At 42.9% G+C, this 26,989-nt stretch overlaps 1 protein-coding gene across 4 annotated transcripts in view; it reads right to left on the bottom strand.

Moving 5' to 3' along the window:
* The window catches only part of LOC129702538 (syntaxin-binding protein 5-like), a 233,558-nt gene that overhangs the window by 91,740 nt on the left and 114,829 nt on the right, over positions 1 to 26,989 (bottom strand). For all 4 annotated transcript variants that reach the window (XM_055644284.1, XM_055644285.1, XM_055644286.1 and 1 more), the window contains 4 exons: positions 25,069 to 25,152; positions 10,262 to 10,385; positions 2,263 to 2,341; positions 389 to 543 (listed from right to left, as the gene is read on the bottom strand). In XM_055644284.1, coding sequence (XP_055500259.1) covers positions 389 to 543; positions 2,263 to 2,341; positions 10,262 to 10,385; positions 25,069 to 25,152 — 442 coding nt within the window. The remainder of the gene's footprint in view (positions 1 to 388; positions 544 to 2,262; positions 2,342 to 10,261; positions 10,386 to 25,068; positions 25,153 to 26,989) is intronic.

Raw genomic sequence — 26,989 nt, 5'->3', positions numbered from 1 at the left:
CCCTCTCTAAGGATTAAAGAGGGAGGGAGAAGAGGAAGGAGTGCTGGGGGATGATGGGAAATGAGCCGTGCCTGCGCAGTTGGGGGCTCTGCGTCAGTGATGCAATATTGCGTTGGGGGAACGGGTGAGTTGTGGAATCTTACATTGGGGGAGCAGACCCAACGGGTCAGCACTTAACCTGCACAGTAAAGCATCCATCTTCTATGTCACAGCAGCAGCCTGTCAGCCGCACCTGCGCAGTTGGGACCAATGAGTGAGTGGTGGAATATTGCGCCACCCGCGCGCGTTGGGGGCGGGACTCAATGGGTCCCACGGTCTAGTATTATGTATTCTTTACACACTGTCTTTAAGCAAATAAAGCCTGAACTGTTCACTCCTTCTTACTTACCATTTGGATATGGTGTTTCACAGAGAGTTATGAAGTCCACAATGGGATAATCCATTTCCAAAACTGTAATGGATTTGCCATGCATAATTGTCAGACTGGGTCTTCTAGATGCTTTATCATAGGATAGACCTCCAGAAAAAATAATAAATGTTTCACTGGAAGATAAAAAATAAAGTTAGATAACATCCTTTTTTATACGTGATAAGATTACAAAGCTACCCTAGTGTTTGCAAGTGTTATGTTTTGTTACTAACGGAAAATGACCTTAAACATTTGGTGGCTTCTAAATTGCAATTTTAAGTTGATAAAACATTTTTGAAGTTTGCTGATCAAGCAAATGTTAAACTGCGCATCATGCCAAACTCTGTTTGTCAATAATGATTAAACTTTGCAATGTTAAAAGAAAGCAGCAAATTGAAATGCAGCTCTAATTTAGCAGCAGAATATATTGCACAATGCATGGTAGGATGCAGTTTTTATTAGGGAGGAAGAAGTTCATCTCACCAGCTGAGGGAACAGTCACCTTTTACAGAAATTGGCCACTTCCATTAAAATCAACAGAAATTAAAATTTTGCTGAGAGATCTGCATTTTTTTGTTTACAACAGATGGTTGGTGAATATAAATGTCTGCCTTTCAAAATTAATGTATGGAATATTACGGGGGGACGTGGACATTACCCTTCATTGTCACAACCTCCTGTGACAAATTATAGATGTCACACAAACTGCGGACTCAAATGTCACATTCGTACTTGTAACAAAGCAACATTTTAAGCCTCTGTCACACTGTACGAGGTAATTCACGAGTTCTCCCGAGTTTTCCCCTGATTTGAACTCGGAGAATGACCGTAGCGGGTCCGTAAGAGTTTGTGGATGTCTCGTAGCGGCTCGTACGAGTAAAAAGTAACAATTTTTTCATCACGAGTATTTTTTTTGTTTTTACTCGTGGTCATTTTTTACATGGATGAAAAAACGTCATGAGTTTACCGGATGTCCAGAGTACCTGCCGTTACGAGCCGCTACGAGACATCCACGAACTCCAACGGACCCGCTACGGACATTCTCCAAGTTCATATCAGGGGAAAACTCGGGAGAACTCGTACGGTGTTTACCTCGTACGATGGGGCAGGGGCTTTACATCGTCATACATTAGGCCAGAGAAGTTAGGAAAAGTTTGTTACTGTCCTTTGAAATCCAGTTCAGGATCGAAATAAAATATACCACTCACTGTTCAGATTCATACATGAGAAATAGTTTCTTAGTTGGAGAATTGTCGGCTTGTATGAGAATCAAAGATCACCAACTTGCAAAGAGTAGTAGGAAGAAAACCAAACTGTTTACTTCAAATGTATTTAAAACTAAATAATGCTGAGTGTTTTTATAAGACAGCAAGGAAGACTACGATTGTGATCTATCTGATTAAACCTTCAGGGTGCATGAAACTTATTTAATGAACATAGCTTTCAATTTACTTCCCTTGAAAATTCTTCCGCTATAAAAGACAGAACCTGGATGCAAATCATCAAAAATGTCATGTAACATTCAATCAATAATGCCTTTAAGTAGTGGAATCAGATTACAGACGAGTTATTTTAATCTTCCAAAAACTTTGTCACCATATCTTGTGAAATATGAAATTAAAATCCAAGGTACTGGAACACCAAGAATCTTACAATAGTGATTACTGAAAATTATAAATAAAACAGTCCAAAAGTTTTGTAAATAATCCAAAATGGTAACTATTGTGTACAGTCTCCCAGAACAATAAAGAATTGGTCTACAAGTTGTTGTAAAACTTTTTAATTCCTGGCAGAATGCACGATACAGAAATAGCCCTTACATAAAGCTGTCAAATACAAAATACTATACTTGCCTATTTCTGCAAGTCTTATGATCTACTTTTAGGATTGGTTTGCAAGACTCAGGTTTCTTACCATCTCGCTGGACTTTACCTGTTCATAAAACACCAAAATAAAAAACTGTAACTGCAACATTGCCACAGTAAATAAAACACTCATTCAGAAACATCAATATAATTGGGAACATTTTAATTCACCATAAAGGTCAATGAGTTTTGGCAATTCATATCATCAGGGTTTAACTTGGTTTTGCATTTTATGTTGGAAGACAACACCCTAACCGAACCAGAACAAATGTGCTATTCCTGATACTGCTGCAATACAAGATCAATAGATGAAGTAGACATAACAAGAGTTGCTGCAATATCCTACTTTAAAAAAAATCAATTTGTGTTTTCCCCAGATAGATGCATCAAATATTAAACTGGCAAGAACAGATACCATACTTGATTTTTTTTCATTCTAATGCTTTAAAGATTTTTCACTGGGTCTCACATCTTTTTGGTCTCCAATAGTCAAAGTAACATGGTTAAACGTGCTTGATGTTTAAATTTAATGTTATTTCCAAACTTGAACTTCAGCTGTCCAGCAGGCAGATACAAGTGCCGCCTGCACACTGCGGCTCGATTGCTGAGGCTTGCGTGACCTTGGGCCTTGGAATTAAGTCACCGCAGCTTGATCAGTTTCCCAGTTGCTACAGGAAAATGATTGGATGTGAGGCGCAGCATTGCAGCAAGAAAGATAGGGGGGGAAAAATGCCAATGAATGATGCAAGTTGTTTGACATTCGCCCTTTGGTTGGGATCATGGCTTGCATGCTATCAGAAATTATGATGGAGATTAATATCTGTAGGCATGCCATTTGGAGGAGTGTTCTCCATAGAACCTTTGGCTTAATGAAGTCAAAAAACTGTACAACAGTTGGCACTGTTCCATGCATTTCTCTTGAAGTTGTTGAATCATATCTACAACATGGTTGGATTCCATACACTTAGGGAGCAAGACATCCTAGTGTTATCCCACTACTACCTTTAAAAACTGCCTTCATTTCCCAAAGGAGGTAGAGTATTGTACTGTTCCTAATAGGATTGTCTACATATTGTTTCAAAATAAAATCACTCTTCAGATATGTAACAAATTCTAACTTAAATAAACCCCTTGCACTGAGGCAACCTTGGTCAATACTGAGAAAGTTAAATCCCCCACTAATACAACCCTATTGCTCTTACACCTCTTGCATTTGCTTACGTATCTGGTGTTGCTGACTATTGTGAGGCTCAGAGTTATTGCCCCAGCAAAGTGATTGCCTTTCTCTTTTTCCAAAATTCTACCCAAATGGCATCATTGGCGACCCTTCCACATTGTCTTCTTTAGGCACTGCCGTTGGGTTCACACAAATCAGTAATGCGACTGCTACTATTATTTTGCATCCCCTCTTTCATATCTGAAATCTCTATACCCGGGAACATCAAGCTGCCGGTACAGCCTTTCCTAAACTCTATTTTTGCTACTGCAATAATTTCTTAATTCCAAATGCTGACCCACGTTCTAAGCTCATCTGTCCTACTTGTGAGGCTCTTTGTATTACAGTAAATGCAGTTGAGCCTGCCAGCCCTCTTGAGCTGCCAAGTATGCTCCTGTCTGCTCTGTCCACTGGATCTGCCCAATGTAGCCTCTTCATTGGTCTCCCCAACAGCTGCACTGCCACAATGCTTCCCAACCCCATTGACAGAAATTACGTTAAATCCTTTTGAGCCGCATACCCAAATTTCCCTGCGATAATATTGGTCATCTTCCAGTTCAGGTGTAACTAATCTTTCTTATCCAGGTGACCCAACTCCAGAGGTGATCCCAATGAACCACAGACCCAAAGCCCTCCCTCCAACAACAGCTGTTTAGCCTCCTTAAGCCTCCAGAAGAGAATTCCAGAAAGTCACAATCTCTGCAAGAAGAAATCCCTACACACTTCAGTTTTAAATGACCATCCTTTATCTTGGAACCATGTTCCCTTATTCAAGATTCTCTCACTAGTGGAAACATCTCAGCAGCATAGGTAAGAATCATAAAGCATAATATCCAAAGGGGCCATGACAAGTATGTTTCAGTGATTACCTCCTATTCTTCTAAACTCCAGAGAAACGGATCTAATTTTTCAGCTGTTCAAGAATAACCATCTCATCCCAGACCAAAATCCATGACGTTCAATGCAAATTTAATGCAACAGACTCCACTCAGCAGGCTGTGTTATTTGCACGCCTGACAACAAACTCCAAAGATGCAGGAAGAGATTACAGCCTGATGGTGGAAAGATTTGGTCATGTTCTTTAAATTCGGTGGGGAAAATTACAAATTTTCTACGGACTCTCTGAGAGTCTTTGGCTTTGACCACTTAATGTGGAGGAGGAGCGTTTGGAATGGCACCAAGGACTTTGAGTGCACATAGATAGTGCATGTTGGAAACACAGCATGCATTGGGGAAAGTGTTCATCATCTCACAAACTACCCACCCGCCTGCCCCCTCAACCATCCTTTGCTCACATTGTTCTCTTTAATCACCTCACAACCCACAGAATTGTCATCCTCAATTCAAAGGAACTGTCTAGGAAGAAGATTTCCCAGCATTGTTACTTGTTTACAATACCAACTTTTTAAGTAACCACATTGTTATTGCTGTGTATAATCCATCAATATTTTTCAACATCCATAACATGAGAAATACTGCAGTCCTGATCCAGATTACAATGTAGCAGATGATGCTGTTTATCTTTGCTCATTTACTGATTTCATCTTTCTTTCAGACTCTGCCTGCATTTTTTGATTACTCGTCCCAAGTCTCTTCATTCTCCTATCAAATTTGTCTTCGTGTTACAGGCTCTCATTTTCTTTGGGCATAGTTTAATGCAAATGATTCAGCTGTCACAACTCTGTCAATCAATTAATTAATGAATGCGATAGGGATTTCATTTAGAAGCCACTGACAGCTATTAATGTTAGCCGTTCCCAAGAATATAGAATCTTCAAAGTGCATTGTAACACATTCTCTGTTGATCCATTTGGCTTCCATTCAGAAAATAATGATGTTATGGTACAGGAATTAATATATTGCAGGTATTTTGTGAACACATTTGAGTGAATAGCTGCAAGTATTGTCAGAACTGAAATAAAAAGCTTTATGGGATCAGTAAAATGCTTATTGTCACTGTCAGAAAAAAATACATTGGTAGGCACATTTCAAAACAATAAATGATGTGATTATGATGTTCAGAAATGTGTTCAATATAGTTGGTGAGGCAGAAAGAGAAACATCTATTGATTGTGTCCATGAAAAGAGGGCCCTCGCATCTGCATATAAAAATTCAAGGCCCAATGACTTTTTGAAATACACTTTGTAAAATCCTCGAGCAAGAGGCTTGCACAAAAGCTAATTTCCATAAAAGAATGAATCTGTTTTTTCTGCTTCTAAATGAGAATAATTGCTTGCTGTAATCAAGTGCTCCATCTGAAAAAGCCATTTAACCCTCTGAGCTTTTTCTATCTCATTGTATCAAATAGCAAACAAGCCATTATTTTCAACGGGAAGCAACTGAAGCAATGCGACTACTTTTGCAGTACTCCACAAAAAGCACATTTATTTTTAAACCTAATGACCTTCATTTCGTTTTATGAACAGCTATAATTCCACTCTATCTCTAAAAATTCACATGATGTCATCCTGATTTTGCTGGAGACTAGTACAGTCTAGAACTTACAGGATGCAACTGATTTTACACCTGTATCCAAAGTATCTGGTGAGACCACACCTGGAGTATTGTGTGCAGTTTTGGTCACCAAATTTGAGGAAGGACATTCTTGCTGTTAAGGGAGTGCAGCGTAGGTTCACGTGGTTAATTCCCGGGATGGCGGGACTGTCATATGTTGAAAGAATGGAGCGACTGGGCTTATATACACTGGAATTTAGATGGATGAGAGGGGATCTTATTGAAACATGTAAGATTGTTAAGGGTTTGGACACGCTAGAGGCAAAAAACATGTTCCCATTGTTGGGGGAGTCCAGACCAGGGGCCACAGTTTAAGAATAAGGGGTAGGTCATTTAGAATGGAGATGAGGAAGCACATTTTCACCCAGAGAGTTATGAATCTGTGGAACTCTCTGCCTCAGGAAGCAGTGGAGGCCAATTCTCTGGATGTTTTCAAGAGAGTTAGATGGAGCTCTTAAAGAAAGCGGAGTCAAGGGATATGGGGAGAAGGTACTGATTGGGGATGATCAGCCATGATCACATTGAATGGTGGTGCTGGCTCGAAGGGCCGAATGGCCTACTCCTCCACCTATTGTCTACAATCCTTGTGTACCCTAGTGCCAAACATGTCCGGAGCATCAAGATGGTTAAATACATCGTTAAGCTAGCAATACCAGCACAATTTCATGGGCCACAAAAGTCCATCTCATGAAGCAAAGCATTTATATATCATGCAATCCTAAGCTGCACTTGATTTTCATTTTCTCACTGCTGCCTTATCTGCTTGATGCCCTTGCCCAGTGTTTTTGTTTGTAGTCAAAAAGGTGCTGGCACATGTCGTTCCTTGCTGCTGGAGTCTTAAGGGGATTACCATCTGAAAGGCTGCTTCAGCTGTTCAAGGTCGACACAGAATGATGGAGTAACTCAGCGGGTGAGGCAGCATCTCTGGGGAGAAGAATGAGTGATGTTTCGGGTCGAGACCCTTCTTCAGACTGATGTCAGGGGAGGGGGCGGGACAGATAGAATGTAGGCGGAGACAGTAAGACTAGTGGGTGAACTGGGAAGGGGAGGGGATGAAGAGAGAAAGCAAGGGCTATCTGAAGTTAGAGAAATCAATGTTCATACCGCTGGGGTGTAAACTACCCAAGCAAAATATGAGGTGCTGTTCCTCCAATTTGCGCTGTCCTCACTCTGACAATGGAGGCGGCCCAGGACAGAAAGGTCAGATTGATAAAATTTGGAAAGCTTGTTTTTAAGTTAAAAGAAATGAAGGTATGCCAAACCGGCACATACCGTAACAAGAAAAAGTATTGTGTTTAAGAAGGAACTGCAGATGCTGGAAAATCGAACGTACACAAAAAAGCTGGAGAATCTCAGCGGGTGCAGCAGCATCTATGGACCTAAGAAAAAGTACTGCCCTTACTTAACAAAAGTCTAATTCACGAATCTCCAGCTGTCCCAGCACATGTATTTTTAGCATATTATCATATCATTAATATATTCAAGCGTGCGTGTGCGTGTGTGCGTCGAAACAGGGAAATGTTTACATATTTCAGTAGATTTTCTCCTTGTGATTTTAGAAATCCACTCCTCTGTACATTTGGTACATTATTTCCCCAACTTTTTAATTAAAATTGTTGACCAATCTGACCTTTTTTAAAAATCTGACTGCTGCCCAGCTGCTGACGTTACAATAACAGTCAAATTTTTACATCTTCTGGGAGAAAATTTCCTTATGATTTCAAAAATCCACTCCTCTGTAAATTTGGAGAATTATTTCCTGAGATATTTACTAAACTTTATCACCAAACTGACATTTTTAAAAAAAATAACGTTTGCCCAGCTGCTGACCTCACAATGTCTTTGTTCGTGACCCCGGCCACCTCGCCGCTTTGGATTAATGCAGCTGCTGTCAACGCGCATGTGCACTTTTCTATGAGTCACGTTACGCCCCCTCCCCGTTATATCTAAACACGCAGAAAGAACGAGCGTTCTGCAGATCCGGAGGTCACTGCCGCCACTCACAGCCGCCCGCTCACCGGAGGCCACCGGCTTGCTTCTGAATCCTCTGTTTCCCCCGCCCGATCATAGCACATGGTGGCGGCGGCTATTTCCCCCTTCCCTCCACCCCCTCCCTCCCCACCTCTCCCCTTCCCCCCCCCCCCTCAGCCCTCCTCTCTCCTCCTCTCTCCTCCTCTCCCCGTCCACCGACCCTCCCTCTCCTCCTCCCTCTGTCTCTTGCCCCTCTCTCTCTGATCTGCTCCTCTGTCTCTCTCCCTTCTCTCTCTGCCATCACTCTCTACCCCCTCTCTTGACGCGCCTGCGATTTGGGGGCTATGCTTCAGTGGATAGGGAGGTTATGGGGTAAGAGGAGCAAATTAATAATATTAATATAATATTAAAGGGGGTAGTTAGTGTGCGTGCGGTGGGTAGTTAGTGTGGCTGTGGAGCTGGTTAGTGCGTGTGAAGCCGCATGTCGCCGCCTCCCCCCCCCCCCCCCCCCCCCCGCAACCGCGCGTTGGAGGAACAGACCCAACCGGCCTGCACTTGGTCTAGTACTTATTAAAACTCTGGATGTTTGTCCCTCTTGCTTTTCAAACTTGAACCTTTTCTGTGATTCACATCTCCTCGAAAGCCCGACACAGTAACGGAGAAATGTTTACATGTTCTGGTAGAGATTTACCTCATGTTTTCAAAAATGCCCTCATCTGAAAATGTGGTTAATTATCTCCAGACTTTTTTTACAAAAATTATTCACAAATCTGCCTTTTTTTTTCAAATCTAACAGCTGACGCACAATGCCTTTGCTTGTGGCCCACCTGGCTCGTGGCCCAGCCCCCCCCCCCCCACGGTTCTGGATTAAAGCAGCTTGTGTCAATGCGCAGGCGCACTGTTTTTCACGAGTTACGTCACCAGTCTCCCCCCCGCCCATTCTTCAAAAGGCGCAGAAAGAACGAGCAAGTTCTGCAGATCCCAAGGTCACCGAAGGTCACTGACGCTCATGAGCTTCCCGGCTTGCTTTTGAAAAACGTTCTCCTCCCACCCACCCCACCCCCCCTCCCCCCCCCCCCCCCCCCCCCCCGCAGACCCCCTCTCCTCCCGCCACAACGGTGTGTTGAGGGAACGCCAGAGGGGATGTTAGAGATGCTGCCTGTCCCGCTGAGTTATTCCAGCATTTTGTGTCTATTCTTGATCTAGTATGAAATAAAAGCCAAACAGCCAAACTCTAATTTTAAGATTAGCTACTAACTCTAGGATTAGGGTTAATGAGTAATTTCATATATTTTCATGTATATTTTCAGTGTTCATATATTAGCCCCAAATTTATTATTTTTATTCTGATCCTGAATATTTCATAACTAGAGGGAAGGGTGGGTACATTTAAGTGTCCAATGATGTTGGTGAGGCAGATAGAGATATTTATAGATCCATGAAAAAAATGAGTTATTACACATTTTAAATATCCTCTGCAAAATCCTCTGAGCAAACACTGGGCCAAAGGCAGTCATGAAAACATGGCCTCTGCATCGCCTAACCAACAATCCTTAAACACTGTCCTCCTGATTAAATTTTACTGATAGCGTGCCTCGTAGTCACCTTCCCCTCAGCTAACAGTGAGCATCGTCCCTTTTGATCTCTCATTTTCACATCTTACCCTTCCGTATCTCTGTGTCTGCCTCTCCCCTGCCACTCAGTCTGAAGAAGGGTCTCGACCTGAAATGTCTCCCATTCCTCCTACCCAGAGAAACTGCCTGTTCCGCTGAGTTACTCCAGCATTTTGTGTCTATCCTTAAACAGATGCCTGATGGCTGACAAGTTTATAGAAACACTTCTCTGGATATGGAGCCATGAATGACATTGTAGAGCTGGAGAGTGTTGCCGGACTCACCACATCATTCCCCTCATCTCTTTTGTTTGTCAATTATTTTATTCCCAGCCTCTCCAAGTCATTTCCTCTTTTCCATCACTTCCCATCCTGATCCCTTTGAAGACCAAAGAGTTGCTGTAAACCATGGAAAGGCTGACAATAAAAATCATTTTCACGGCTTGATACTTAAATAAATGAGAAACAGAGAATGTCTTCAGATTACTTTTTTGGCGTACTGAATATCAACCCACTCTCAGTTGCTTCATCAGGCCAGACTTTGCCACAAATATAGGAAACAACAACTTATTTTAGAAATGTTGTCTGTTATGTTATAACTTATTTAAATGGCATTATGCAAATTAATGCAATGTATACCTGCACTTACCTACTGGTTTTCACAAGTGCTTACCATGTGGTACTATTATCTGAAAGGGTTTGCTTGGGTTTTTCAAGTTCCAAAGAGTTAAACTACCATCTGAATGGCTGCACATAAATTGCTTCCCTTCATGATGCCAGCTGATAGAATGGATAGCCTAAAAATGAAGTTATAGTGAGTACATTAAAAGTTAATTTGCATACTAATTTTCACTTAACATTCAGTTACAACTTGGACCACGGACCCACCAACTCTTTTGTGGTCTCCCAACTTTCCCCTTCTGAAGTCAACTATTATTTCCTTGGTTTTGTTGATATTGAGCTAGAAGTTGTTATTGCTCCACCACTCAACCAGGTGTCCTATCTCTCTCCTGTAGGCTGACCCTCACCATCCGTAATTCAGCTAACAACTGTGGTGTAGTCAGCAAATTTATAGATGGCATTGGAGTTGTGTGTAGCCACACAGTTGTGGGTGTAAAGAGTAGAGCAGGGAGCTAGGCAGGCAGCCTTGAGGTACACAGTGTTTAAGTGTCTCCCATTCCCCAGCCTTCTGGCTACTCCTCCTTTTCCCTTTCTTGTCCCCACCCACCCCCGCCCCCGATCAGTCTGAAGAAGGGTTTCGGCCCGAAACGTTGCCTATTTCCTTCGCTCCATAGATGCTGCTGCACCCGCTGAGTTTCTCCAGCTTTTTTGTGTAGCCTTGAGGTACATCTGTGTTGATGATCAACGAGGAGAAGGTGTTGATACTGATCCACACACATTGAGTACTGCCAATGAGGAAGTCAAGAATCCTGCTGCAAAGGAAGGTACAGAGGCCCAGCTCTTGGAGCTTAGTGACATTTGAAGGGAATGATACTGTTGATAGCGGCATAGTCGATGACACATGTGTTCCTGTTATCCAGATTGTTCAGAGGGAGTGGGTAGCCAGTGCGATGACATCTGCAGTTGGTTTGCGGCAAATGGCAAATTGAAGCGAATCCAAGTTTGAGGCAGGAGTTGATTCGCGCCATAACCAACTTCTCAGTACATTTCATTACAGTGGATGCAATTGCTACCTGATGCCGGTCATTGAGGTAGGTCACTGTGTAGGAAGAAACTGCTGAATTAAAGCAAAGATAGACATAAAATGCTGGAGTAACTCAAGTGGGATAGGCAGCATCTCTGGAGAGAAGGAATGGGTGATGTTTCTGGTCGAGACCTGAAGAAGGGTCTCAACCCGAAACGTCACCCATTCCTTCTCTCCAGAGATGCTGCCTGTCCTGCTGAGGTAGGTCACAATGCTCTTCTTAGATACTGGTATGATAAATGTCCTTTTGAAACATATGGGAATCTGCAGAAGTAAGTGGCTGAAGACACTCTTGAGTACTCAAGCCAATTGATTCTCATAGGTCATTAACACTTGGCCAGGCACAGTGTCTGGGCCAGAAGCTTTGTGTGAATTCACCCTCATGAAGAATGCTCCGATGTCACCTCAGAGACTGAAATCACAGGACAGTAAGGACTCGTATGAAAGTGCCACAGTTCTACCTTTAAAAGCGTGCATAAATGCTCATCTAGAAGTGATGCGTCGTTGCCACTTATGTTATGCTGTTTTGCCTGTTTTGAGAGCCCTGCCACTGCTTTCGAGTGGCCATCTGCCACTCCAGCTTAGTCCAGAATTGTCTTTTAATCTGCTGGAGGGTACAGATCCCATGCCTCTGAGCTTCAGTCTTACCTGGTCAATAGTGATGGTCAACTAAGCACCTAATGATCAGGGAAAGCTTCATGAACATGGTCACTCTCAATGACGGAGGTCCAGACAAGTGCTCGAGTTGAGACTGAACTGTTTGTAACCACACCAAGGCAGAATATACTGTTATATGTTTAGGTTTATTATTGTCATATGTACCAAGGTCCTGAAAAGCTTTGTTTTACATGCTATCCAACCAGATCAGATATACCATACATAAATACAATACTTCCCTAGCCGAGGTTGGAGCAAGCAGCCAACAACTAGGATGCATCACCCATGGTCAGTCATGACCGAGGGGGGCCTACCTACCTATAAATACAATACTTCTCAGCATTGCAGCGCATCAGTTCCTGAGACAAAGTCCAATGTCCAAGGTGAGGTGGACAATACGCTAGCTCATTAAAGGAATTTCCAGAACCCTGACAACTGTGCGGATTGTGGTTGTTTCTGAGTCTGGTGGTATGCGCGGGAGCAGGAGGAATAAACGGGGTGGGACTTTGATTAGGTTGGCTGCTTTTCCGTGGCAGCATCTACAACTCAATGCAATTTCTATCTGCCAGGTAGATTGTTAATCTTGACTTCCTCTAGAATCCCCACCATTGAAGAAGTCAGCCTTCAGCCAGTATATTCCACCTTGTGCTCTAAAAAATACTGCCAGGAACTCATGCAAAGGCTATGGGACCAAACAATGCCCCAGCTAGAGTACTGATGACCTTGCCTCCTAAACTAGTTGACCTCTAATCAAGCTGCTATTGTACAGCAACATAGACATTCTGTTCAAAAAAAGCAAGGGCAAATCTAATTTGCTGATCCTTCACACAAATCAATAGTAGTGTGATAAAAGATGCTATCAACAGGACTGAAAATACTGAATTCAAGAGTTAAGGTGAGAGTGACTGCTCTTAGACCAACAGTGCCATTGATTGTTTTAGAATCAAGGGTAAAAAACATTCTGGAGTCACACCAAGGACAACAATGGTTAAGATTGCTGTTGATCAATAATTTCAGCCTAAAAACTTCACAGAAAGATTCCCTGGGCGCAGCCCTAGCTCCAGCCAGTGTTGAGTTGCAGGTTCCACCAGTGACACCTGAGTTTCCCCTGGATGCCTCTATTTCTTCCCCTCCTTTACTGTATACCAAGTGTAGGTGGATGAAAGAAGGATCAGGGTGGAGTGGCTGGACAGTTAAAAAGAATAGATCACAGAGTAATGAATTGATTAATGGAGTTGCTCAGAGAGCTGGCATGAACTTGATGGGCCAAATTATTTCCTTCTTTGCTGCAATGAAATATTTGAAGTTCATCGCCAGGTTCCAGAAATGGGGATGTTCACTAACAACTCCACAATGCTCAATTTCCATTTGCAACTTCTCTGACAAACATATAACAAATACTGTGAATGTCATAGGAGAATCAAACCATGAATTTTACTTCGGAGTCACGTGAGTGACTTCGTGAAGAAGCCCGCTCAGGGCGCAGGTGCGGCATTACGCCAGCAAGTGCAACAGCGGCGGCAGCTGGAGTCAGGCTCTCCAGCTGCACTTTAAAAGCGCACTATCAGGTAAGTGAACGGTGCGTTGGGAACGGAGCGAGTTGGAGTTGGTTCTTTTGGAAGAAACATGTCCCAACGTAGAAAACTCGCTAGTAGACCTGCCCGAGCTTTAACTCCAACAGAGGAGTCAATTCCAGCGGGGCAGCAACCGGCGGTACTACCGCTTGAACAGCGGTTTGAAATTCCTCAGACCGAGCCGGTCCCAGTCACGCCAGAGCCTACACGGCGGACTGGGAAAGCCACCCGGAAGACAAACCGGCCGGTCGATTCCGACTCGTCGGAGGAGGAAATGTCCACCCCAAAGCGGGGGAGAGACAGCCGCCTAAGCTGCATCCAGCAGCTATTGGAGGGGATGGTCTACCGGGAGCAGCAGCGCTCTCGGTCAGACAGGACAGGCGCCCCCTCCATGGTGCTGAGTCCGGCACCTCCCTTTGCGACCTCGGACCAGGAATGGGAGGTTATCATCGGTGACCAGGGGCAGGCTGGTCTGAGTATGGGGCAGGCGGAAGGAACCGAAAGAGAGCAGGGTGTGCAGGAAGAGCTGCTAGGGGTCGTAAGCCGATTCGTCGCTACCCCACGGGTTGGAGCACCACTGGAGCCTAAGATGGCTGCCAGCATAAACCATCTCTCCAACAAACCACTGCAGGAGAAGGTGCTCGCCCAAGTGCTGGAGGAGCACACAGCCCCGGATAATTGTGAGGCCCTCAAGGTCAAGAGCCTCAATCCTCAAATATGGGGCAACGTGGGGGGACCGATTCGGACTCAGGAGGTCAAACTCCAGCGCATACTTCGCCTCCTGACGGCGGCTATAACAGCCTATGCGCGGGGTGTCGAGACCGTAGATATGACATCTCACCAACAGGATGTCTTGGCGCTCATGTGCACGACACAATATGAGCTGAATAACCTGAGAAGAGACAATATCAGGCCGGCCCTCAATCCTAAGTTTGCAGGATTGTGCAAAGCTCCGTCAGTAGAGACCGACTCATTTTTATTTGGGAAGGACTTGAACAAACAGCTCAAAGAGATGGAGGAGGCGTCTAAGACCTTTAGCCTCATGAGGGCACCACCGGCAGCGAATATACCAAAGCTCTTCATTCCACCCAGGCGGCAGCACACCACTGCATCTACCAGTCGGCGGCCCGAATATGCCACTGGTCAAAGCTTGGGGCCGCACTATCCCCAGAAACCTTTTTTAGGTCAGGGCCTGCAGCGGACCCCCTGGAAAATGCGCCTCCCCCCAACATCGCCAGCACGTCGACAGGGAAGAACACTCAAAAAGAAAAAACCACAACCTCGCCAATAACCATGGAGGTAGGTGGATCTGGTTCCTACCCGCATATCGAGAATAAGGGTGACTTACTAATAGGGGGAAGGTTACACTTGTTCAAAGAAGCATGGGGAAGGATCACAGATGATAAATATATACTTAATAGTATTCGAGGGTATAAAATAGAATTTATATCAAATATACCGCCAGTTCAACATATGCCCGAGAGGGCATTTGTACTCTCCAATAAGGAACAACAGGAGGGACAAGCTGAACTGGTGAGGCTTATAAACAAAGGGGTCATAGAAAAAACTACTCATGAGCCCTTGGAATTTGTTTCCAACATATTTACTAAGCGTAAAAAGGATGGTGGATGTCGCATCATCATTGACTTGACATCCTTGAATGTATTTGTTAAGTATATACATTTCAAAATGGAAACATTTGTGACTGCTAGACAACTGATTTTCAAAGGATACTATATGGCCAGCATCGATCTCAAAGATGCTTACTATCTAGTACCTATACATAAGGATTATAGCAGATATCTTAAATTTATCTGGATGGGGGAGCTTTGGCAGTATAAAGCACTGCCTTTCGTTGTCTCTGTACTGTACACTGACAATGACAATTAAAAATGAATCTGAATCTGCCTAATGGGCTTACTTCAGCTCCACGACTATTCACTAAAATATTAAAACCAGCCATGGCAACGTTAAGAAAACGAAACCATATAGTCATGGCATATTTGGACGACATCCTCATAGTTGGGAAAACTATGGAATTGGCTGTAGCAGCAGTATTAGCTACTCAACAGCTCCTAGAGACTCTAGGCTTTGTCCTACATCCAGATAAATCCAAGTTAAATCCATCCACAATTATGGACTATCTGGGTTTCACAATTAACTCAGTCCAAATGACTATTACCCTGCCAAGGGAAAAGATGATTGCATTGATACAATCATGTAATAACTTAAAGATAAAGGAAAGACCAACTATTCGACAAGTGGCAGCAGTAATTGGCAAAATGGTAGCAGCATTTCCAGCTATCCAATTTGGACCTTTGCACTATCAAAATTTGCAAAGAGCAAAGATAACTGCACTAAAACAGCACAAAGGTCATTATGACCGGGTCATGACGATACCCCCTGAAGCAATATCAGAGCTACAGTGGCGGATACAAAATATTTGGCACAGTTATAGTCCTATTGTTATTACTAATGCTACTTTAGTACTCCAAACAGATGCTAGTGCTCAAGGCTGGGGAGCAACTAACTCCATATCCAGCACAGGTGGTAGATGGACTAACTCAGAATCATCATTACTATCTACACTGGGCATTAACTCTTTGGAAATGTTGGGCGCCTTTTATGGTTTGAAAGCATATGCATCTAATATGCATCACTTGCATGTTAGATTACAAATAGATAATACAACGGTGGTGGCTTATATTAACCATATGGGCGGCATAAAATCTTTATCATGCGACAAATTGGTCAATACGATTTGGCAATGGTGTGTCGAAAGACATATTTGGCTTTCAGCTACCTATCTACCAGGTAAGCTAAACACAGTGGCGGACACCAGGTCACGTAAATTCAATGACAACATTGAATGGATGTTAAATCCTAAAACATTCGCTAAAATTGTAAAGCAATATGGGAAGCCAGATATAGATTTATTTGCATCAAGGCTGAATCACCAACTACCTATCTATGTCGCGTGGGAACCAGATCCGGAGGCAGCAGCGGTAGACGCATTTACGCTGGATTGGGGAAAGTTTGTTTTCTATGCCTTTCCTCCCTTCTGCCTCATTAGTCGGGTACTTCGAAAAATCCAGACGGATTCAGCGTCTGGGGTTTTGGTAGTGCCCGACTGGCCTACACAGCCATGGTTCCCAATTCTCCATGACATGGTGGTGGAAGCACCTATGGTGTTCCCCAGTCATCCAGGGTTACTGACTCACCCAGTATCAGGCATCAGCCACCCATGCCACAAAGACATGAATCTCCTGGGTTGCAGATTCTAGACCGACCTTACCTGGATCTGGGGTTATCGCAACAAACCATCGCCACCATGTCAGCATCCCTGAGAACATCCACAAAGAGGCAGTACCTAACCAGCATCAGGAAATGGGAAACGTACTGCCAGAAAACGGGGACTGCTTACAAAACAGCCACAGTAGCGGATGTTCTGGAGTTCCTGGCGGATTTACATCATCGTGAAGATATGAGCTACAGTGCCATCAACACGGCACGTAGTGCACTCTCTAACTACCTCAAACCTGCAGGACATCAGCCCATGGGATCCCATCCGCTGGTGGTCAAACTGATGAGGGGCATATTTAACAGGAAGCCCCCCAAACCTAGATATACACAAATTTGGGATGTCAGTATTGTACTCGCTTACCTTCGGGACAGACCACCAGCAAGATCTCTCAGTTTAGAGCAATTAACTTTAAAAACGCTCATGCTGATGACGCTAGTATCTGCTCAGAGGGTCCAGTCCTTACATAAACTTCGACTGGACAACATGGAGACAACATTAGATCAGATCACCTTCAAAATACAAGGTCTGATAAAACAGTCCAGGCCAGGAACATCCAACACGCTAGTGGCATTCCGGGCTTACCCACTAGAGCCACGATTGTGTGTGGTGACCCACATAAACATTTACATTGACACAACCCATAATATCCGAGGAAGTGAGAGAGCCTTATGGGTCAGCCACAGAAAGCCACATGGCAGGGTAACAAGCCAAACCATTTCTAGATGGTTGAAACAGGTATTGGAAGCTGCTGGAATAAACATTAATATATTTAAATCTCATTCCACCAGGGCAGCATCCACATCATCGGCAGCAAGGCTGGATGTGCCTGTTGACATAATCCTCAACAAAGCAGGATGGTCACGGGAAGCCACATTCCGAACATTTTATCATAAGCCGTTGGTGGAACCTGACGTATTTGCAGCCAGAATTTTAGAAACTGCAAATATTTAATTTAAAGCCCGGGGGAGCTATTTTCTTTTTGTTATTGTTAATAAATACCGTTTTGTTTTCAAAACAGATTCATTGGTTGATTACAATAACACTTCCTTCCTCAAGAGCTTTCGGTAGTGAGTGAGTAAAACTGTTACACGGTTTGAAATCACAGAGCTTTGAAATCTTCACGAAGTCACTCACGTGACTCCGAAGTAAAATAGTAAGATTAAACGAGAACTTACCAGTTTGAAGTTTGATCTGTATTTTATGAGGAGTTACGATGAGGGATTACGTGCCCTCCGCTCCCACCCTCATTACATGGATCAAACTGATAATTGATGTCTCTTTATTCTTTACTATGTTACTTCAAATACGTGTCTGTCTGTGATTCCACACCGCTGCTTGGAAGCATGCCGCACCTGCGCCCTGAGCGGGCTTCTTCACGTAATCCCTCATCGTAACTCCTCATAAAATACAGATCAAACTTCAAACTGGTAAGTTCTCGTTTAATCTTACTATTATCGTCTGGCAATGACCACTGACTAACTATTTGACACTTACACGTCCGTGCATGAATGGTGCTCATGGCTTTCTGCATGCAGGCGTGGTTACTTCTTTCTCAGAGTGTAGCAATGTTGGTAAGGTAGGACTTTATTCCTTGGAGTGCAGAAGGCTGAGGGGGTGATCTTATTGGGGTGTATAAAACCATGAGGGGAACAGATAGGGTGAATACAGAGTTGTTTTTCCAGAGTTGGGGAATTAATAACCGGAGGGTATAGGTTTAAGGTGAGAGGAGAAAGATTTAATGAATGAATGAATGCATGAATGCATGAATGATATATTTATTTCGAACAATTTAAAAAAAAAAGAAGAAAAGAAAAGATGAAAATGAATAAATAAAAGGAAAATTATATATATACATAAATACACACATACATACATATACATGTACACATATACATACATGTACACATATACATATATACATAACATATATGTACATACATAAATTAAAAAATCAAAAGCCAATTTCAACATAATACACATTAGACTCGTTCGAAAAGGGATAGGAAGAAGCCTATACTTGTCGTCCAACCCCAATTCTTCACCATTAACAAATGCAAAATTCAATAAAATAAACTAAACAGACAATTCAAATAAAACTACTCCAATCAAGCTATTAAGAAAAAGAACAAGCACCATTAACATCTGTGAGATTTACATTCTCCATCCTCATTACTGTACTTTTCAAAGATATATCTTTTGTACATTTTTTTAAATTGCATTATATTCATACTTTTTTTAAATCGTTCGTCAAGACCATTCCACAAACCACCCCACAAATGGAAATACACATACTTTTTAAATTGGTCCGAGCGTAATGCTGATTCAAGTTTAGTTTCCCTCTAAAGTTATAACCTCCCTCTCTGTCTTTGAACAGTTTTTGTATGTTTACAGGTAGCAGTTTATTTTTTGCTTTATAAATTATTTGTGCAGTCTTAAATTCTACCAGATCCTTAATCTTTAAGGTGTGTAATTTTAAATACAGTACAGGTGCACAACCTTTTATCCGAAAGCCTTGGGACCAGACACTTTTCGTAATTCAGAATTTTTCGGCTTTCGGAATGGAAGATTTTTAGCGTAGATTTTAACGGTTGGCTCAGTGGTAGAGTGCTCGGCTCGTATCCGCAAGGTCGCGAGTTTGCGCCTCGATCCCGGCAGTTACTCGATCGCGAGTTTGAGTCTTCAATGTAGATTTTTCTTGCAGAATAGGAGAGAATAGGGAGGGTTAGGCTGGGATCATTCTCTGCGAGATGATCTTAGTGCGGGAGACAAGTGTAGGAGAGGTGTACTGACTGTGTGGGCAGAACTTTGGAAGTGATTGCCCACCATTCTCAAAAGCCGCTGTGTCTCCCTGTCCCTCCAACTCCAGAGGAATCCGCTGCCCGATGGGCCGCTACGGCGACAAGTGGCAGTTCGCCCACAGCCCGAGCTGCGCCCCCTCATCCGCAACCCGGGTTCCTCTGGAGTTGGAGCGGGGCTGGGCTAGAGTTGCTGCTGGCTGTGAGTCTCTGGGATCTCCGTGCTTGCAGTGGGCCTGGGGGTCGGTGTCCCGATTAGGGGGCGCAGCTCGGGCTGTGGGGGCGAACTGCCACTTGTCGCCGTAGCGGCGCATCGGGGAGCGGCTTCTGGTGGTCCTGACATCTCTCAGCTCCTGTCCAGGGGGACGGCCGGAGACGTCAGGACCAACAGGAACCCGCTCCCCGATGCGCCGCTACAGCGACAAGTGGCAGTTCGCCCACAGCCCGAGCTGCACCCCCTCATCCGCAACCCGGGTTCCTCTGGAGTTGGAGCGGGGCTGGGCTAGAGTTGCTGCTGGCTGTGAGTCTCCGGGATCTCCGTGCTTGCAGTCGGTGTCCCGTTGGTCCTGACGTCTCCGGTCACCCCTCTGGACTGGAGCTGAGACTGGGAACTGTACCGCCCTTGCCCCCTCCCTCTGCAACTGCAAACAACCCCACAGTTCCCAGTCTCAGCTCCTGTACAGGGGGGTCGCCGGAGACGTCACAGCCCGAGCCATCAGCTTCTGTCCCTACGGGGACAGCGGAGAGCGTGTTCCTCTGGAATTGGAACGGGGCTGGGCTGCTGCTGGCTGTGGGTCTCTGGGATCTCCGTGCTTGCAGTGGGCCTGGGGGTCGGTGTCCCGTTGGTCCTGACGTCTCCGGTGACTGGCACTGGCTCCAACGTGAAGACAGTGCAAAGCCCCCGCGCCGGTGCAATGCGCGGGGAGCTGGAGAGGGGAGGGAAGGGGTCACACACATGGCCGGGAAGCAGAGGGGTGTAGGTGGGGTGAAACTGAAGGGAGCGACAATTTGCTGCTGCCTGCCCGCTGAGTTAAAAAGTTCCCACGCAAGACTCACGATACACTGTGTATCGTGAGTCTACCGTGGGAACTTTTTAACTCAGCGGGCAGGCAGCAGCAGATTGTCAATTATTAACCCTCCCGCGCAATATACCCTCACCTTCTCTTTTATGAATGGGGATTTAGTTCCCCTTTCTTCGAGGACCGACCAGAGGTTCCGCTGTCACCTCTGCGGGCCGCCCTCGGTGAACGTTTTCAAGGACCTTTCTTCAAGGACTGAAAAAATGTCGCTATTCGGAGGTTTTCGTTATTTGGATCTTCGGATAAAAGGTTGTGCACCTGTATATTGGTGTGTTCATGATATCCTACATTGTTTACTATACGAATAGCTCTTTTTTGTAGTGTGCTTAGTGATTGTAAGGTGGTTTTGTAGGTGTTGCCCCATACTTCCACACAGTAATTTAAATACGGTAACACAAGTGAGCTGTACAGAATATACAGTGCTCTCTCATTCAAAACATGCCTTGCTTTCCCTATCACTCCAATACTTTTGCTCTCACATGTTTTATATGGGGTTTCCAGCAGATTTTGTGATCAAGAATCACACCCAGAAATTTATTTTCATACACTCTTTCTATTTCAACATTATTTATCATTACTTTTACTTGTGTATTTATTTTGCGTTTTCCAAACAGCATAAGTTTGGTTTTGTTTAAATTTAATGATAATTTATTCAAATCAAACCATGTTTTTAGTTTACTCATTTCTGCTGTGACCACCTCCAAAAGCTGCTGCAAATTGTCCCCATCACAGAAAATATTAGTGTCATCTGCAAATAACACAAATTTCAAGAGGGTTGACACCCTACATATATCATTAATATACAAAATAAATAATTTGGGGCCCAAAACCGACCCCTGTGGGACTCCACAAGTTATTTCTAAGCATGTTGGTTTGCAGTCCCCTATTTGCACAAACTGATGTCTTTTACTTATGTAGCTTCTCATCCACTCTAGTACAACCCCTCTGATCATACTTTTCCAGTTTTTTGATTAGCAAATGATGATCAATTGTATCGAATGCTTTTTTCAAATCTATAAATACACCCACTGCATATTTCTTGTTATCTATAGAACTGGTAATGTCTTCAATTAACTCCATTAATGCCATGGATGTCGATCTGTTTGACCTGAATCCATATTGACTATCAACTAGCAATTCGTGCTTCTCGATAAAGTTATCTAATCTACTTAGATACAGTTTTTCTAATATTTTTGAGAACTGAGAGAGTAACGACACCGGCCTGTAATTTGTAAATTGATTTCTGTCTCCAGCTTTGTATAGTGGGATGACTTTGGCAGTTTTCATTTTACATGGAAATACACCAGTTTTGAAAGATAAATTGCAAATATAAGTTAAGGGTTTTACAATTACACCAATGACTACCTTGATTAAAGCCATATCAATGTCATTCCAGTCTGTAGACCTTTTATTCTTACAATTACTAACAATGTCAATAATGTTAATAGGAACCTGAAGGACAACTTTTTCCATACTGAGGGGGGTGGGTATATGGAATGTTTTCCAGAGCAAGTAGTTGAGGCAGGAACAACAACATTTGAAATACATCTGGACAGGTATATGGATAGGCAAGGTTTGGGCCATAGGAGGACAAATGGGACTAGCTTTGATGGGGCATCTCGATCGGCATGGTCAAGTTGAGCTGAAGGGCCAACTTTGATTCTTATCACAGAAAAGGGCAATGCAATCAATTGCTGAATGCACATGATCACCAGATTCTGAAGAATCATAAGAACCTTTCTGTAGGACACTACATTACAGTTTGAGAGCAGTCGAGGAAGCAAGAACCATTGTTTGCATACTCTGAAGATCTCGATGATTTTGTGGCAGCAGCATGTTTCACATTTAGGGAATCTTCTCTTCTTATGTGTGCAGTCATGAATAGGGAGAGTTCTTATTCAATCATTCTGGGCACAGTGTGCGAAATAAAACTTTCACAGTGGATGAAGTGAAACTGCTCTTAAATCTCCACAAATATCTGTTGACAATAATTGTCAAGATCTTTGTGGAAAATTTGACTTTTCAATTTGAGATAAATTGAATTATGCTCACTGGAGTTTAAAAGGATGGAGGGGAATCTCATTTAGACATACAACATTGTAAAAGCGACTGATGGGAGTATATGCCAAGAGTTTTTTTGCTTTCTCTGCTGAATTAGAATTAGAGACCAAAGCCTCGGGATAAATGGTCAGCCACTTGGCACTGAGCAGAAGAGAAATGTATTTTCACACTGTAAGAGAGAGAATTACAAATCCTTGGAATTCTTTACCTTAGTCATTGAATATATTGAAGATTGAGCAGAAGGAATCAGAGATTCAGGAATAAGGCATGGATTTAGAGATGGTCTCATTGAATAGTGAAGCTGACACTCCTATTTCCACTAATTATGATCTTTAATTATGTTCTGTGCATCCAGTCGAGGACTGAAATCTTGGCAACAACGGCATATTTCTACATTTCAACGTGCAGTTTTCAAGACAATGTGGATACCTTGCATGACTGAAAAGGCTACAAGCCTGATGAAACTCTGGACACCACTGCTCAAGTACTGAGTCCCCCAAATACAGCAGAGCACTCCATATCATGATACTTTTTTGATGGTGTGGGAAGCAATTCAATTATTGAAATTAAATGTAATTGTCACCTTTACAACTATTGGCAACGCAGTTCCCACTCTCTTGCCAGACACCAATAGAGTCCATGATCTTGTGATGCTGCCTGACTATTGAGTTTCTCCCGCAAACTAGCAGCTGCAACTCTTTGTGTCTAGATCCATTAGGAAGCTTTGAGAGGACTACAAGTTTTCAATGATCCAGAAAGTCATTAACTGTTTGCACACCTCATTTATAAACATGTTATCAAACAGTGAGGGGGTTTTACAGGCGGGGATTTCGATTGTGCCACTAGAGGTCTTCTTGCAGCATGGAGCCCATTCTCCCTCACAGGATGCTTATCAGTTGCAGAAGGTCAGTGAAATCACTCCTCTGTATCATGAATGTGTGCAGATCAGTAGGGACCACGGGCAGTGAAGCTGAGCAGTGTCTACATTCAGCAAAACCCTAGTCGTTAACCAACATCATTCAACTGCCGCTTCCCAACCTACTGAGGTTTTTCAGCTACTTTTATTTTTGATTCGTTACATAAATCTTTGGATTAATTATTTGCTGCTTGAGTTTTCTAATGCAACTTAGTGCTTCTGCTCCTATTTAATTCTAAGTACCAGCCATATATTTTTGCTATTAAACTCAGCATAATACAAACTATTATTGCAAAAATGTCTGTTTTAATCTGCCTCTGCCACAATGAATGGTCATAGAAAGTTGAGATACACAAATTTGAATAGCATGAGCACATAACTGTTCTGGTCATACTCACAAACATTGCTTACTGTCAATTTGCCTTGTATTTGCCTATTTATCAAAACATCTTGAATGCTTTGCTAGATCATAATGTTATCAATTTTACATTGTAAGTAGGAACCCTATTCTGAAAATAGCTTTGCCTCAACCATCAGGCTCTTGAATATTACACAACACTAATCACCACCTCAACAGTTATGCCCTACTACGGATTTTATTTTGGTTGCACTATGGACTTGGGTTTTAGGTTATGGTCTGGTTACCTAGTATTGCTGATTATTAATTTATTGTATTATTGTTAATTACGTATTGATTTATGTGTTTTACATTAATGGCCTTGTAAAGTTGCAGCAAGTATTAACCATATAACAATTCAGCACGGAAACAGGCCATCTCGGCCCTACAAGTCCATGCCGAACAAATTTTTTTCCCCTTAGTCCCACCTGCCTGCACTCGTAGCAAAACCCTCCATTCCCTTCTCATCCCTATGCCTCTCCAATTTATTTTTAAATGATACCATGAACACCACTTCCACTTTTCATCAAAACCACTCGTAAAGAGTCCCCCCTCATATGACCCCTAAATTTGTTTAATTCTGAACTAAAGGATTAACATGTTCCATTGCTACATTGAACATTCTTGAAATATTAATTTTCTCCATTTTAAAGATCATGACATATTTTCATCAAAACACTCAGAGCAGTGACATTTTTTGAAACGGGACAGCATGCATTAATCAATTACTTCATTATTTGGAAAGGAGAAGTTATCCTTAGGGGAACAAAAAAATTAAATCTTTAAATAATTCTGCACAGGCCATCAACAACTTTCTGCAGAGACTTACACTCTCTTGTGTAACTCATACCATTTGGACAGCTATAATACAAATCACAAATTTGCATACATACGTAAGGTAGAAAGTTGTAAAAGATTTTGATAGACACAGTCTAAATAAACTTTAATCAAACAGGTGATTTCATTCTTTTCCAACAAAAAAATATACTTACCTCATCATAATATAATCTAAACTCTGCCCTCTTTGACCTCACATCCCACATTACAACCGTTCCATTTTCAAACCCCATGAGGAGCTGCAAAATAAAATTAAAGATTCAATTCTGGATAAATATGCTTACTTCAAATCCAATATGAGTGCACAATGTACTCTGATTACTTAAGTTTCACAGTGCAGCCCTGTCCCTTTATATATTAGTAGCACAGAGTTTCAAAATGTGTATAATTAGATACTTTGCCAACGTATATGAAAAGGTTTTAAATATATAAAAGATACATGGTGGGATACTTGACTGTAGGTTGTAGCTTGTATTTCTTCTCAAGCAGGCTTTCTCTAGTGGTAAAGTATCAATTGATAAGAGAGAAACAAGCCCAGGCTTGTCTTAGGTTGATGTATATTGAGACAATGACTAAATGCCTTTGGAATGCCTTGTCCTGAAAGTACCATCAGATAAGAGACCGATGCCTTTGAAATGTCTTGTCTTGGAAGTACCACTGATAAGATGTATTTGAACTGTCTGGTCCTGAAGGTGCTGTCGTGATGTATATTGACTGCATCTTGTGACCATGGTTAAATGGCTTTGGAATATGTCCACATGACATAGAAACTAATGCCTTTGAAATGTGTCTACCAATTGATAAGAGAGACAACCAACTGATAAGAGACAAACTCAAACTTGTCCTGTAGTGATGTATATTGGCTGCATCTTGTGACCATGACTGAATGCCTTTGGAATGTAACTAAGTGACACTCAGTAAAAAACACCATGCAAATCTTTGTTCATTAGAGTGGTGTTTTTGGGGGCAGTCAAGTGTCTGTTGCTTACTTGACTCTGTACCCCTGACACTCCTGCTGGCTGATGATTCAGTAAAGCTTGAGTTGGTTTACCTAACCCATTGTGAGTTGTCTATTTTTAAGAAAAGGAACTTTATCCTTGGCGAGGTCGGCAGGATCTCGCTGGGACTGTCAACGGATCACTGTGTAAGAGGCTGCAGAGTGACAGGGAGAAAACTGAGCTCTAGTCAGACCATTTGAGACCGAACCCCCGTAGAAGCTCCCGGGAACATCTGTGGTCCTTCGTCAGAGGTTGATCTGGTTCCCCGTCAAGGTCCTTAATGCAGACCACGACGGTAAGACCAATTGTGTGTGTTTTTGCTACCAAGAGAGTTGTCGGTTATTGGGCATGGCAAACTAAAAAGGTTTGGTGCAAATGTGTATTTTGCTATTAAAGAAAGCAGTCGGTGATTAGATAGACTGTATTGTGTATTTTGCTACTAAAGAGGGTAGTCACAGATTGGCTCCGCAAACTAAAAATATTTGCCGTTCACAAAGAAGTCGGGCTGAGAGAGACTCGCGGCGATGGGGAATAATCTGGATAAAAATTACGGGGGAACGCCTGTCCAACATATGCAGTATTTGAATTCAAAAAGTAATAAAGATTATAGAGTGTTAAGTTATAAATTGACCAAACATTTGGGTGATGAGTCTTGGCCAGTTGAAGGAACAAGTGAAAAGGGCCAAGGTAGAGAAAGAAAGCGCAGATAAGACAAGTTATCTATAAGACAAACCCTATGTCTGCTCAGCAGGCAGAACCGTTCGCCCTCACCAGAGCCTGCATTTTGGCACGAGATAAGAGCATTAACATTTACACTGACTCTCGCTATGCTTTCAGAGTAGCACACGACTTTGGTGCATTATGGCAACATCGATGCTTTCTCACCTCCGCTGGTACATGTATTAAAAACGCAGTCTATGTTAGTAACCTTTTATCTGCTCTCAGACTCCCCAAACCAATCGCAATCATCAAATGTGAAGCACACACAAGAAAAGCCGACCCGATTTCTATAGGCAATGCACACGCCGATCGGGTTGCTAGGAATGCCGCTCAGTTCACCCTCGCCACAGTTCCCCAG

Source organism: Leucoraja erinacea, chromosome 13 (assembly GCF_028641065.1).
Source record: "Leucoraja erinacea ecotype New England chromosome 13, Leri_hhj_1, whole genome shotgun sequence".
Classification (NCBI taxonomy): domain Eukaryota; kingdom Metazoa; phylum Chordata; class Chondrichthyes; order Rajiformes; family Rajidae; genus Leucoraja; species Leucoraja erinaceus.
This window is presented reverse-complemented; position numbering and strand designations above follow the sequence as displayed.